Genomic DNA, 15,587 nt, shown 5'->3' on the forward strand with positions numbered 1-15,587 from the left:
ATTTCTGCCCATGGACAGAAGGAGTTCTTGCATTCAAGGAAGCCTAGTTAACATTCGATCCACTTCCCCAGTATGTTGAAATCCACACACACCCCACATGAAATCAGTGGAACTTAACATTTGAGCAAATGTCCATAGGATTGCTCTACACAATTTCCTTTTTGCAGAAGGGAAAGTGAGGCTGACACTCAGCTGCAGTGTATGATTTGAGGTAGAATAAGGGCTCAGGATTTTGTTTTCAAAACCACTGCTGAGTCCTGGAGCAGGCAAAGCAACAATGGAGAAAATACCTCTGAGCGTTTGCAGAATGCATCTCTCTCACCACAACCTCTGCCATTTAGGATTAAGGAGTTTAGAATTAAGGAACAGGATTTCCAGAGTTGCTGAGATGGCTCCCAGGCAGACTTGATCACCATTCCATTTAGTCTGAAAATCAAAAAGGCTTGGAGATAATATTTTCTCCAAGGCCATCAAGTGAGTTCTGTGGCGTGTATGTTGAGACCTGAATGTCTTTCAGAAGTCAGGCATGCACCAAAATGTGAGAGTCCTTCTGTTCATATTGCCAGCCAGCCACGCTCTTTGCCAGGAAACACTATTGCATTCCATCTCAATAAGTTTTTTGTAAAGTGGCTTTTGTTTTTTGTGCTTATGCAAACCTCAGAGTCTCCCTGAACTTGCTAATGCCTTCCTTTTATGAGTGGGTTGTGCTATTTTGTCTAACTAAAGATAGGCAGTCAGAGAAGGCATTTAGGATGCCTTCATTTGCTCTGGTAATGCTGGTTCACATACCTCTACTAGTCCTTATAAACAAAAATGGAATATCCTTACTCAGAGGCAGTAGACCTCACATCCCTACCTGCAGGGAAGAAACAAAGAGGTATGGCTATCCCCAAAATGGCCTACTTCCGAGTTTCCTTGGGGCAAGAGATTGGCTACTGCTGGAACCAGAGTACTACTAGCCACAACTGCTGTGCTTCACCTCCACTGCCAGAGGCGGTGTGCTTCTGAATACCCATTGCTGGAAACTGCAGGAGGGAAGAGTGCTATTGCACTCAGGATGCTGCTTGTGGGTTTTTCCTATGTATCTGGTTGGCCACAGTGAGAACAGAATGCTGGACTAGGCAGGCCATAAGGGCTAATGTTTTTATATAGTATGCAGCCCCAAATGTAGTTCGCTTTGTAGAATTGTGTTGGTTACCTCAGGGGATGCTCTAGCACAAATGCACATCAAATCACAGTGCAGAAGAACTTGGCTAGCCAATTTAAACCCAGTGGTTAAGAAGGCAACCTGTTCTGTTGTTTAAAAATATATATATAATTGCAAAGAAATGCAGTAAGAATAAGACAGACTTAAGTAGGACACATAATAAGCAAATATAATGTAAAATAGAGACAGATAGGGAAACAAATCGGTCTCTAATATTAGATGTGAATCAAGCAAATGTTTATTCACTTGGGTATCTGCCAGACTAAGAAGATGAAAAGCCAGGAGTGGGGTAGGAGACTTGCATTAAAAGGAGAATTTTCACCAGTTGCAGCTTCACCTAGTGTTCACACTGCCACAGTTACCAAAGCAGTGCTGTGTTATCCTGTTAGTGTTGCACGAAAACATGTAAGAGAACAGAATGTTGGTACTGTTAGATTTCTGTTGGAGAGAACACCGAATTGAGCCTTTTATATTTTCCAACTTCCTATAACCTCTTTTATAGGATGGGGTTGAGCAGAAATGGGTTTCATTCTCAAAAGAAAGGCATCCTGATTCAATACATGCTCAGGGACCCTGTGCCCTCAAATCCTGTTTTGGAAAATATAAACCTTTGTTGTCAAGACAACGACACTCAAAAGCTGATTCTCTGTGACACACACGCTATGCAAGATGCCAGGTTTAAAAAATCACATCAAAAGTTAGAAACCTGGAGTGAGATGGAAGACTGTATGAACCAAAAGCCACAGAGGAGCTTTTAATGGATTTCAGCATTTAGAGAGTTGAAGAGGGTATTTCCTTTGTTGAAGAGCAGCGGAGGGGTCGTGTTGCAGCTTGTCATGAACACTGAGGTTCCCTAACACCTCCCTGTGGTATTATCATCACCTCTGGGCTTTCATACCCAAGTGACAAGTTCCAGCTCGCCTGCCCCCAAGAAAATGAGTGAATGTATTTCTGGGCCCAGCAAGAAGAATTACCGGCACAATTACATTGCTCTTAGAAAAGTGCCCCATCCTTTCAGCCTAGAGAAAGGCACTGACTGATATATTTGGGTGGTGGTGGGACCCTCCCCACCCTCTTTCACTTCCTGCATTCAAAACGGAAATCCAGATTGCAGAAATGACATCATGGCTGCCATTTTGTGGCTGTTGCTGCTGCTCTGGTGTACACCACTACCAGCACTGGGTGTTGAGGACTGAGGGAAGTGAGAAGTTCACAATGCAAGATAACTTTAAATCCCAGTTCACAAAATGCAGGCCGAGTGCGAATGGCAGCTGCATTCCGGCGACATGCGTCAAACACGCTATGTTAAATGTGGGGTTCCATTTAACGTGCCTGTATTTTGAAAGGAAGGAAGAAGAAAGTTGCTGAAGGGGGGAGGAATCAGGATCCGATTGCAGGAGCTTCATTCCTGAAGCAAATACGCCAAATCCTTGAAAATGTGCAATTATTTTTGAGCCCACAATTTCTAGGCAGGCTTCTGTTCAAATTTCTAGACTGGTAAATGAATTCCAACCTCTTATGTGGCAAATAAATGTTTTCTATTTTGCAATAAGCTGTCATTTGCATATCAAGTCGCACAGAGAGGTGGCAGCGTGCAGCTGTTGCTTGTTGGAACTCGCCTGTCTGATCACCGGCTACCGCACTGCAAGTTATTCACTCATTTAATGAACACGGTTGCTGTATTGCGGCCTCACAAATCCAGGCAGCCTCATTTACATAGGATGTGATTTATTCATGATGAATAGCAACCTTATGGATGTGCACAGTGCACATGCTAAATTAGCATACTTTACTCATGCTATTTCCAGCAGATGGTTTCTCTCTGTACCAGCTGCAAACAAGGAGGAGTGAAGGCACATTCAGTGGAAGGACTTATCTGACCATTTCTCAATGTCAGGGGAGATAAAAAGCCCTGAGAGGAAGCACAGAAATGCCTGTCCACAGGATTACCTCTTTTACCTGCTCTGTCATTACGTCTCCGTCTGTTAAAACACTGGCAACCTTATTCTCACAGTTAAAATGCAGAAGATCCCCATTATAGATAGAGGTTCAGTGCTGATTTAGCATGCTTCAGCTCATTGACTTTACAAGGTTGAATTGACACCATTACATATTGTACAAAATGGAATATACAAGTAGAGCCTGCAACAAAATGTTACAGCACGGATGCTTCTGTTCCAGATACAGTGGTACCTTGGGATACAGACGCTTCAGGTTACAGACTTCGCTAACCCAGAAATAGTACCTCGGGTTAAGAACTTTGCTTCAGGATGAGAACAGAAATCATGCAGCAGCAGCGCAGGAGGCCCCATTAGCTAAAGTGGTGCTTCAGGTTAAGAACAGTTTCAGGTTAAGAATGGACCTCCAGAATGAATTAAGTTCTTACCTTGGTTTACAAACTTAATCCGTTCTGGAAGTCTGTTCTTAAACCAAAACCGTTCTTAATCCAAGGTGCGCTTTCCCTAATGAGGCCTCCCGCCGCCGGTGCCCTTCCACCATTCGGCTTCTATTCTTAGACTGAGATAAAGTTCTTAAACCAAGACACTATTTCTGGTTTTGTGGAGTTTGTAAACCAAATTGTTCTTAAACCGAGATACCACTGTATTTTATTCCATTGGCCATCTGTTTTCTGCCCCACCACCCAACAGTTAGCATTCTCTTTCCACTGAGGAGCCTACGTAGCCTTCAGTATTTTTTGTGTGTACATCTGTAAATTTTATTTCCTAGTTGAGGTTTTTGAATAACCGTACAAATCAGCAACAGATTAGCATACTTATTCGAAGACAGGAGGCAAGATATCTGTATACAGTATTTGCAGCTGCTCTTGTTTTGTTTCTTGGTGAACTGCTCCATCAATGCAATTTGCCATGGTTTGATGTATGAACAGTCCAAATCTGCCCCTTTCAAGTCTCTCTAGTAATGTGCCATTGTCACTCTTGCTGCTAATAGCTTATGACTGATTAAAGTTTTAAAATGTAACATTCTCATGTTCTTGAGCAAGGAGGGGTTTTGTTTTGTTTTGTTTTTTTACAATATGGGTACCAATTATTTTGTCCATTTCCAAAAAATAATAATATCCCAAAATTTTGCTACCTCACACAGGTTCTCCAGCGCCATGCTGAAAGTGTGGGATTGAAGTATTGCATTTTCACAAGGGTTTCCCTGAGGCAGCGACATACAGACCAGCCGTGGAATACCTGCGATTGCTATTACCTTATAAGATAATACTATGTGGCCCTCCATGTATCACTGGCCTACACCTCCCATCATCCCCAACTATTGGTCATGCTGGCCGCAGCTGATGGGCTGCAGGTTCCCCATCTCTTCTGTACTGTATATGTCAAAAGTGGAAACAAAGAAAGGGAAACAAAGAGGGGGGAATGCAAGCAAATGGAGACTGAGAGCACAATCTGTTTTCTGTTCTGTGGCCTCAAATGCAGGGAATTGTGGGGAAGTTAAATTCTTGGACACTGTGCATAGCTCAAACAGTTGCACCATCATAGCCAGAGAAACATCTCCCTTTAACGGCTCAGAAGGATTGTCAGTTTGCAGTCCAGAGGTCATTTTCCTCATCTTTAGCTGACCCTGCACTGCTAAAGAGACATCTTTGCTTGCTCAAGTACTTTCAAGTTGTCCAAAGCAGGTTCAGAGGCAGCCCAAGACATTTTGCTGCCTGAGGCAGTGCAGCAATCTCCTCCGCCAGAGGTCATAGTGCATAAGTAGCAAAGACAGGTCAAGTTATTTTGACGCCTGAGGCAAAGAAGACAAAACAAAAGCTCATAAGCATCTATCCCGCCTCTTCTTGTAGGTGAAAAGACAACAAGAATTGTATTTTGCAGCCCTTTCTCCTTAGGCACTGTGAGGAAGCTAGCTCACTAGTTAATGCTAAATTAACTTAATTTACTTAATTAATTGATTAAGTTAATTGCTAAATGGGGTACGTTGCCTTTGGGACACAGAAAGTGGCCTGCAATTTTTGACATTTTATTATTGTCCGGTTTTGCAACTTTTTATTGGGCATCAAAACTCTGCCAAATCCGTTTGACCTGAGACTGGTCTTACTCTGTGCCAAAAGCAGAGCACTGACCCCATGGGCTCTGAGACACTCATAAGAACATAACAGATATGCAGGATCAGGCTAAGTCCAGCACCCTGTTCTCAAAGTGACCAACCAGATGCCTATGGAAAGTCTGCAATTGGGACCTGAGTGCAACAGTAGTCGCTGTAGGTCTGATTCCCCAGCAACTGGAATATTCAGAGGCACACTGGTAGAATATAGAGAGAGAACATAGAGGTTAGTAGCCCCTCTTCCCTATGATACGTCACCTGTTTCACAGCTGAGCCCTGACATTCGAAACAGGTCAGCTTGCTAGATGCTTTGAGGGGTGACTGTAAAGTGAGCTGTACTGTACAGTCTTCCTGTCTAATAAGGCACCAGACACAGCTATGTGTTTTTGAAATGGTACAATCAGCTTTGCACTTGATATGTAACAGTCTCAGTGCAGCAAGATGAGATAAGGAGGCGCGGGGGGGGGGGAGGCAAGGAGACACTCTAGAACTTGCAAGCAAACCGAACACAAGAGGACAGTGGCTGCGCAGGGAAGCAATTAGAGACGGATCCGGAAAAGAGAGCAAGACTGAACACAGAGAGGATTAGAACATAAGCATCTTTTAAGATCAGAACATCCTAACCGCTGTCTTCCCAGAGCCTGTCCCTAGGGGATGGGCCATATGAGTGGCAGCAGGATATAGAGGATAGAAAGCTTTTTATCTGTGGGATGCTAGTTTAAACCCCACAAAGGCTAAATCAATATTTGAAGCCATTTGTATATTCAGCACATTTTGCTTGTTTGTTCCTGCCTCCGTTGCATTTAGAATCCATTTGAAAATGAAATTCACAAGGAGACTGTGACATTTGGCCTCAGCCAGATGTTTCCCAATAGTTCTTATTTTGAGTCTTATTAATTTGCTATTTTCGTATTATGGGATTGTCTCCTCACCATCACAATTCACAAGGCAACCTTTTATTTGATGGATGAGTGAATAAATAAGAAGTGTGGGGTGACACGAGACTCTAATGAGCTGAGCTTAAATATTTGACTAATCAAAGGATTGGTTTTGATTTATTCATTTATACATTAATTAATTCATTTATTAAAAACAGACAAACATCTGATTTGTTAAAGGTCTGCAGAGCATGCAAGATCAGTTAACATATTGTTAGCTGATTAACAACTGGAAGCTTAAAAATCCAATCTACGAATGAGAAGACGCTGTAAACCCAAGGTTGCTAAGTGAACAAAATCAGTTTCTATCTTGCAAACGACCTCCCGCGGTCTCATTATTAAAAGCTGAATTGTTGATACAGCAGCGCCTTCATAGGATTAGGTCAGGGAGTTCCAGCATTGGCATGAGGGCAAAACTGGTGCTGGGAGCTAAGATGTGAGCTCAGTTCCACCCCTCCACCACAAGCACCAGCAATATGTTCTTTGTCAGGAAACAGTAACCAACATGACTGTGGTGCATCATAGGTACAATTCATACAGCATGGCAGGGGACCCATGTAATGACCTCCAAAGGTTGTTGGACACCAACTCCCATCATCCCTGCCCATTGGTCATGCTAGCTGGGGCTGATGGGAGTTGGAGCCCAACAACATCTGGAGGGCCTCACATTGACTGCTCCTGCAGTAGGCGATCTGGTGTGCCAGTTAGGGATGGGAAGTCTGGGTCTTCTGGCAACTCATTTAAAAATAAAAAAAGACTGTGTTATTATTATTTTAAAAATAACCGCAAACTTGCCAAACTTTAATTTGAAACACCCACTCTCCACCCTGGTAACCTGAAATGTTCTCCTGATGCAGGATTTTTAAAAAAAATGGCTACTGGATGTGGAGGCAGATTCAGTCCTATTAGGGTTAGCAGAACAGGGCAAAGCTAAGATCAGGAAATGGGTGGAGGCTGAAGAGCTTCCTAAACTGCTAATAAGCTATAGAGTCACAGATAAAAGTGGTTCATGGGCCAAGGTCTCACTTGGTAGAAGGCCATTCCCTATGCTCCTAGTGTCTGCTTTCTCTTGCTGAGGTTATTCAGGTTCGAACTTGTGGGACTGATTAGGCTTTAAAAGAGCAGCTCACCCCAAGAGCTATTTGCTGGTGCAGAAGTGTAAGCAGTTGGGTTTCTGTATGAATTGGGGGGGGGGAGAAAAGCTCTGGACTGCTTTTTAATAAGCCCAGGGATGCTGCCCAGAGGTGCCACTGTGCAAATTGCTGTTTATGGCGTGACAGCTAAAGAGAGGCTTCTGCAGCAGGCTTTGAACCAAATTTGTATTTATAAAAGGCAAAAAGGCAGGGATGAGAAAATCATTACATAACAATGAGAGGAGCAGGCACAAGAAAGGAAACCGTTGAAAACTCTTTGCATCTTCAGCTTACCCAGGAAGAGCAGAGAATTGCCAGAACTAATCTCTCATTAGGTCCTTAGCATCACCCAGAGGAAAGAGCTCGGTTTCTGGGCCAGGAGATTTACCGGCTGGCTGGTGTTACTGACTATATTTATTTTTGCAATTTGTGGATGTGAAGCAGGTTGGCTCTGCTGAATATTACCTCTTAACTCCCTGAGAATGGCAAAAATGCTTCCCTTCTGTGAAACTCCATCCCCTGCCCACCTGCACGCACACACCCCTCTAATCCAGGCAAGCCCACAAAAGGCTCCTGTGCAGGATGATAAAAGACACAGCATCTCTGCCTTTGACTCTGTTTGGATCCCACATGCAGGGACTCTATAGATTTGGATGGCAAGAAATTGGGCATCCATATACTTACAGTACATTTCTACCTCACAGAGGAGGCATCTGGAGAAGGCTTAAGTTGGCAGAGTGGGATATGCATTTCAATGGTCTAATGCGTGCCCTGCACGGCTCCACATTCAGATCCTGGGAATACAGGGCACACAATCCACCCAAGTGTTATCTGCTTATTAAGTCCCATTTAGCCAACTGCATGCTGTCTGTCCAGATTCATATTCTGGCTTCACACCTGTATGCAGTAGTTTCAGGTATTTGAGGATTCTTGAGCAAAGGAATGCAGTCCCTCCCCTCCACCACCACTGTCCATTCAAGGGTCCTCTTCCCCTGCGTCTAAGCTGTACAGCCACCTGGGAAAAACCCATAAAGTGAGCAGCAGCAGACAGTGATGGCAGAGCAGTAACAGGAGGGGGACCTGGAGGTTGGCAGAAGGCTCCAGCAAATGCCCACTCCTGGTACTAGGCCTGTCTCTATGGTTCATGTAAAGGTAAAGGTAAAGGTACCCCTGCCCGTATGGGCCAGTCTTGCCAGACTCTAGGGTTGTGCGCCCATCTCACTCTATAGGCCGGGGGGCCAGCGCTGTCCGCAGACACTTCCGGGTCACATGGCCAGCGTGACAAGCTGCATCTGGCGAGCCAGCGCAGCACACGGAACGCCGTTTACCTTCCCGCTAGTAAGCGGTCCCTATTTATCTACTTGCACCTGGGGGTGCTTTCGAACTGCTAGGTTGGCAGGCACTGGGACCGAGCAACAGGAGCGCACCCCGCCGCGGGGATTCGAACCGCCAACCTTTCGATCGGCAAGCCCTAGGCGCTGAGGCTTTTACCCACAGCGCCACCCGCGTCCCACATGTACCACACCCTTTTTACTGCAGTGTAGTGGGAATATAGAAAGCACAGCTTTTCTGCTGCAGAGGCAATGTAGGGTTCCCATAGGAATTTATCTACGGCCGGCCACTGCCGCTCTAAGTGCAGATTTTCAATAATCAGATACCCTGATCCTAAGCCAATTACTCATAAATAAAAGAGCAGGGTTCAGATCCCCACTCAGTCATAAAGCACCGAGCAGACCGTATTTCCTTGAATGGTTAACTTCACTTGTGCCATGTGATTTATTGCTGACCTGCTCCTGATACCCACTCCCAACGAAGTCTCAAGGTATCAGCGTCTGCCAACACTTTAGTGCATCAAAGACCGGAGAGGAGTCATCCGGGAGAATCCTGGTAAAAATGGACTCGGGGACATGCTGAAATAGTTATTAGACACATTCACCAAAGCAGCCCCAATATTTTCAGCTACATTGCAGTTTGGTATGAACTGTGAAAATGCACACCTCTGTGTTAGAATAAGGTTGCAATACTATGCAAACTTAGAAGCAAGGGCCATTGAATATGCATCAGAACATGGGGTTTGATCACTGAACATGATCAGATCACAAGATAGCCCTGCAAACATACACATAGGTGCACCTATTTTTAAAATATTGCCTAGTGACTGGGTCAAACCAAGAACAGTTCCAGCTCATACTTTAGACATTGCTGCTGAGAGGGGCTTATAGTGCTCTAGCTCAGAGATTGACAGTTTGGCAACTTTGAGGTCTTCTGCAGCAAACATGAAGTCTCTGAGCCCTGCTTCCCTAGTCACTGCCCCTCTTAGTCATGCAGCAGCAGGGGTGGTTAACGTTTAATTTCCTGAAGAGTAAGCCAAATGAAGGAGGCAGCTGACATCCCATGTCCTCTTTCAGCTTTATATGCATTTAAAGGCAAAGTTTAATTCTATTGGATCCAAATTTTACTCAGACCCCTTGGCAAAGTGGTGGGGTGTGCTTCTCTTACAATTTCTCTGGGAGCGGGGCAATCAGGGGGAGAGAAGCAGCCAGAAGGTGCTATTCAGAGAACATGCTAAACAAAAATTTCCCAATGTGCCAATGGCCCTAAAAGGTTGCCAACCCCTGGCCTAACAAGTCACAAACACCTCGTAGCAGATTCTGCATCACCTCTGCTTAAAAAATGAAAGGATGACTGGAAACACGCACAATAAAAGCAAAGAGAAAATGATTACATACGCTTTTATTTAGAAGAGTGTAAAAATACCCCATTTGTTTAAAAACTGGCAGTTTAAAAATATATGTTGGTAACAGATATGTGGCTTATACCGTTGAGTGAGTTATGCCTCCAAGCCAAAACAAGCAGAAAAAGTACTTGAGTCTGGGCTTGTGATTCCATTTGGTAGAGGTACAAATTCTGTCTGGAGGGAAGAGCTACAAACATTCACTTTTGTCTATGGCTTATTTCTGCCCAGAACAAAGCAGCTGAATGCTACTTGCCATTGGTTCTACATGAGTATCTTTGGCTTATAAGGAGCTGGAAATGAAACACGCTTTTCCAGCATATGCATGCGCACACACACACACACACACAAAAACACAACATTGTGGTTTGTTCTGTTGTCATCACAATCATGACAATCAGCTTTAGCTTTCAAGAAGGCACTTGCCTTTACTGTCCGATATACATACTGGCATGCTAGTGAAACATACGAGACCGAGATTCTCAGAGCGATCTCTTCAACACCCCATTCTTCTATCCCGATATGCAGCACTATAGAGAAACTGGTATTAAAAGTAATAATTGAGTGAACAGCACCCTCACTTCACCAGCAAGCTCATCATCCAAGAGGAAGATGAAAGGTAGAGGTCTAGAAGGAGGAGGTATGAAAGAACCCAAAACAAAACACACGACAGGAAAGTCAAGAGATGGAGAGAGCTTTTAACAGGTCACTGGAGTGACAATTGGTAAGACAGTATCCCAGAATCTTTCTTCTCCTGTACAGAAGTTCCATTAAGTATTTGCATGTTCTTGCTTAGCTATGAGTGAAAGACTCACAAGAGAGCATCAACAGTCTAGGAGGGAATCAGGGAGTAAGTGAAGACAGGCAGAAAACAGTTGCCTCTTATTGAAGATACATGGAGATTATAAGCTTCCCCAAACTTCATTCTTCATCCAGGTGCTTGGCAGAGCGCCTCTGCCTGCGCTGCAGCTCTGCCACTTGACACTTCAAGCTGCGCACTTCGGCTTCTAGTCGGGCCCCGGAGTGGTTTGACCCACTCAGCCAACCAAGCAGGACATACAGCGTAAGTAAACCTGACAGAAGCATAGTTTGCACAGAGCGATCAGGCACTGAGGTGACAATAAACATAAAGCAGGCCCCAAAGAGGACAAACTTGAGGCCCCACATGATGCGGCTCAAGATGGCGACCAACACACTCAACAGCAGCGACAACACCCAGTAACCAAGCAGAGCAGCCAGGCCCCAGAGCAGCGCTGTCTGAACCTGTTCAGGGTTTAGCTTCAGGAACTGAGTTGCACGCTCCCCTGGAACACAAAGGAGAAAGGGAAAAGTTTTATAAAATCATTCAACCCAGTGTGGCACTACACCATTTCATGACTATGGCACCACTACATTCCAGAAGGAAGCATCCCTCCCACAATGCATCAGTAAAGGCTCCGCTACTAGTCCTAAGATGCTGCTGCTGCTGCTGCTGCTGCTAATAGTAATAATAATAATAATAATAATAATAATAATAATAATAATAATAATAAGTTTGCATAATAAGTTTGATAATAAGTATCAGCAGCAAGAATACTACTGGCCCAAAAATGGAAGCAGGAAGAATTACCATCGATAGAAGAATGGAGAATGAAATTAATGGACTACGCATAATTAGATAAACTAACAGGAAGGATCCGAAACCGATGAGATCACAAGTTTACCAAGGACTGGAGCAAATTTATGGACTGACTATATGAAAAGCATTTGTGATACGCAAATAACGTTTGTGGGTTTACAGGAAGCTTTGTGAAGAAATAATATTAGAAACACTTTAAAAAAGGGAATAAGGGAATAGGTTTATTTAAAATAAAAGGCAATGTTAAATTTAGAATTGCGGATAAAAGATTAGAAAACGGAAGATTCGCAGATGAGCTGAAGGAAGTCAAAATTATGTATTTGTGATAATATTGAAAATGTATGTTTATATCTTGTATTGGAAACTGAATAAAAATAATTTTAAAAAACTATTTAAAAGAAACTATTTACCTGAAATACGTTAAAATTAGATAATAAACGGCTTTTGAACAATATTTTCTGAACACTTTTTACAAAATCCATTTCACTTTTGGTGTTGTTGTCACCTTTGTCATTTTAAAAAGATCAGATTCAATTTGAAAGCTTTAACCCACTGACCCTGAAAATCAATTTTATACACACAGACGAAACACGGGGTTGGAATCTAATTAACCACTTCTGGATGCTTAAAGACTTGGATATGCCTAGAGGGATTTAAATCTGTACAACATTATCTGCCACAATCAAAAACACCATTTGGAAAGTCACATCCAGTTCACAAGCAGGAAGTGTATGTCTGAGAAATGCAAACACCTCTTGGGCAAACATGACTCATGCTGCATCTCTGAGCCAAAATAACAATAAGAACAATAATAAATTAGGAACCAGTATGGGTTCAATCGTATTCCTATATGCCAATCCCAACCCTGCTCCATCCCACCACCACCACTGACATAAGTTTAACATCACAAACCTATGCTTTATTTGCTTGGAAGACAGTCCCACTGAGTTGAGTAGGGCTGCAGCCTAGGTTGCTCATGCTTTAAAGACAAATAAGTAAGAAAGGGGGACTGAATACGCGACATCTTTTGGACTCCTGGGGTGGTATTCAGCTAAGTTTGTCACAGAGTAAACCCACTGAAATGAACAAACATAGCTAAATTATGTTAATCAATTTCAATGGGTCTGCTCTAAGTAAAATTTAGTTGAACACCACTACCCTGTCTTTCCATCCAACCTATCTCCTGGTCACTTACCAGCTATTCCAAAGGAAGTAAGGAGCTGCCCTGTAATTTGAGCCACAACAAATAATGCTGAAGAGATCCCAGAGGACACCATCCAGACCAGGGAAGAAATATTCTGCAAGAAGAGAAGATGCACACTTGGGTGTTTTCTATTCACTCCATTACCAGCTGTCAGAATTCAAAAGGGCTGTCCCTTTTGTCAGAACCCATCTGCTTGGGTAACGAAATGTGGCGATGGATAGCTCCCTCAGCTGATGAAATGAGTGGGAAAAGAGTAACAAGATGACATAAAACCGGTCAAAATCAGTTTTGTCATAGATTTAATTTAATCATCTAGAAAAATCAGATGGTACAACTCTCCTTGGACTCATATCAACTCTGAACAAAGCTAAAGGAATGTATGCTGGAAATGTTCCCTCTTGTTCAAAATCCCAACACAAAGTAAACTAGCATGTCAAGGCAAAACACTGACTGGTTTCCCCATCGCCACCACATAGCAAAGTGTTCAATTATATAATCCCCAACTGCATTCTAAAGTGGTTCAATCCAGAAAGACCTGTTCACTGTGCTTTCCCCCCTAAACATTTAGCTTATTTGTCCACCAGTTAGCGACTTGCCACAGATACATGAAAACCACTAAATATCATCATCATTTTATTGAATTTATATACCACCCTATACTCCCAGGTATAGGGGCAGTTCACATGAACTTTTTTCTTACCTCATTCAATATTCTAAAGTTCTCTCGTCCAATCAAATCCTCCATTGTCTCGCTCATGGCACGACCCACTTGGGACAGAAAGTCCGGTTCGGCATACTTTGCTCGCTTTGGCTCATTCCGGTACTGCTGGGCATCGGTTATTCCTATGTGAGTGAGCACAAGCAGTGCTACTATGGCCAAGATTGGTTTTGGCAGGGGCTGGAAGCAGCTCCGGAACGAGAGGCCCCATCGAGTCATGACTCCTGCTGTTGTCTTTGCAACCAACTTCTCTGCAAAATAGGAGAGATCCCTAAAGTCATGTTTATCTGGTACTGCAAGCAATCTAAGGAGTGACAAGGATGACATTTTAGCCATGCAAATATATGCCACCTCTTCTCACTACAACAGCCACTACATAAAGAGAAATTAAGTAGGAAGGTGAGCAGAGCAGACTACTAAACTAGATGAAACCATTAGTTCCATTGCCCCATGCCAGAGTCAAGTGCAAGCAAAATGGATTCTGCATACAGTACAAACAAAAAGTCGAACTTCATGCAAGAGGATGACCTGTACTAAGTACATTTTGCAGGCAACAAGACAAACTGTGTTGAACAATAGATGTAACTGGATGAAGCACACACCCTCTGTACAAACACTAAGCCAGGGGTTGGGAACCTATGGCTCTCTGGATTAAGTTGAGCTCCAGCTCCCATTAGCCCCAGGCTAATAGGCAGATCAAGCAGCTCCCTAATGAACGCTGAAGACCATCGTACTCCTGTCTGCTCTGCAGTATTTTTCTAGCAACCTATACACAGAAGGACGCAGGGGGTCTACAAAGAGGAAGGTGAGACTCTCTCTTGCGGGTGCAGGACTGACTTGGTCCCAAGTCACTGGGTGAAAAGTCTAAATAAAGGGCCACGACCCCACATCCCTCTCTCGTTTCTCTTACAGAGATACAACCTCACTCCGCCCCCCAAACACAACCCCCCTCCCCTATTTTTCTCCCCACTTTTTGAAGCCCCTCCTTAGCCTGACTTATTCTCTCCCCCTGCACCTGTTTACAGAAGCGCAGGGAACGGCCTGCTCCCGCCTTGAAGTCGTTAATGGCACAAGGGAGCTCTTGCTCCTGGCTGCTCCCGAGAGATTCGCGCTAAGATTCCCACCAGCAGCACCGACCTGAGCAGGAGGGCGCACGCGCCGAACGGGGGCTGCTGATTGGCCGCCGCCGTCGAGGAGAAAAAGCAGAGCCGGGGCTGCTTACCTGGGTACTTGGCCTAGAGGGGAAGTCCGAAGCGAGCAGCTTTATCGCCCCCCCTCTCCATTCAAATATAGCTCCAAGCCCCGTTGCACTCTGGGAAATGGAGTCCAAAAAGAAGGAGCTAGGCGCGCCACGCTCTATCCAGGAGCATGCCGGGAATTGCAGTTCTTCTTTACAGCGACGTTCACACCAGTTAAAGCAACCATGCGCTTCCAGATACACTTTGCTGTCTGCTTTCCACGAGAGTCCTTCCGGCCGCAAATAGTGCGTCGGATCCGATCACAGTTAGGGTCGAGGGTCGTTACTGGGATTTTACATTGTCATTCGGTGGGTGGTGCCGCCTTCAGGCTCGTAATTATGGAAGATATCTAGGTTCTTATCTCGATATGAAACTTCAGGGCTCCTTGGGGCATTTCTGCTGCCGCTTCTCTTCCCTGGGATGGAACGGGAGATATTTTTACGAGGTCAGGAGGGAACCTGTATTGAAGCGCATGTAGCTTTAATTAATTAAAAAGAAGAAATAGCAAAGACAGCGGCTCCCCTCTAACTTGGAGAGTTTATATCACGTGAAACCTGTGATCTGGCTTTTGAGCGTTTTCTGCACGCTTAAAAAAAAGGGATTTACGACGCTCCTGCGGTGTATTAACATCACAGGGCAGAGATGGGGTTGAGACTGGGCTGGATTTTCAGCAAAACATTCTCCTTACCAAACGCGTATCGGGTAGCACTACAGTGGTACCTCAGGTTA

The 15,587-nt window shown here is 44.2% G+C and overlaps 1 protein-coding gene across 3 annotated transcripts; it reads right to left on the reverse strand.

The window, feature by feature from the left end:
* Positions 1 to 10,062: 10,062 nt before the first annotated feature.
* TMEM109 (transmembrane protein 109) lies at positions 10,063 to 15,046 on the reverse strand. 3 transcript variants are annotated; one of them, XM_053397339.1, is made up of 4 exons: positions 14,843 to 15,046; positions 13,603 to 13,871; positions 12,894 to 12,996; positions 10,063 to 11,384 (listed from the first exon to the last, which is right to left on the reverse strand). In XM_053397339.1, the coding sequence occupies exons 2-4, from the start codon at positions 13,837 to 13,839 to the stop codon at positions 11,002 to 11,004; spliced, it is 723 nt and encodes a 240-aa protein (XP_053253314.1). In that variant the 5' UTR covers positions 13,840 to 13,871; positions 14,843 to 15,046; the 3' UTR covers positions 10,063 to 11,001. The 3 variants fall into 3 exon arrangements, with proteins under 3 accessions (XP_053253314.1, XP_053253323.1, XP_053253304.1); XM_053397348.1 differs by lacking the exon at positions 14,843 to 15,046 and adding an exon at positions 14,636 to 14,820 and having other exon boundaries at positions 13,603 to 13,866; XM_053397329.1 differs by lacking the exon at positions 14,843 to 15,046 and adding an exon at positions 14,636 to 14,818.
* Positions 15,047 to 15,587: the final 541 nt, after the last annotated feature.

Source organism: Podarcis raffonei, chromosome 1 (genome assembly GCF_027172205.1).
Source record: "Podarcis raffonei isolate rPodRaf1 chromosome 1, rPodRaf1.pri, whole genome shotgun sequence".
NCBI classification, from domain to species: Eukaryota; Metazoa; Chordata; class Lepidosauria; order Squamata; family Lacertidae; genus Podarcis; species Podarcis raffonei.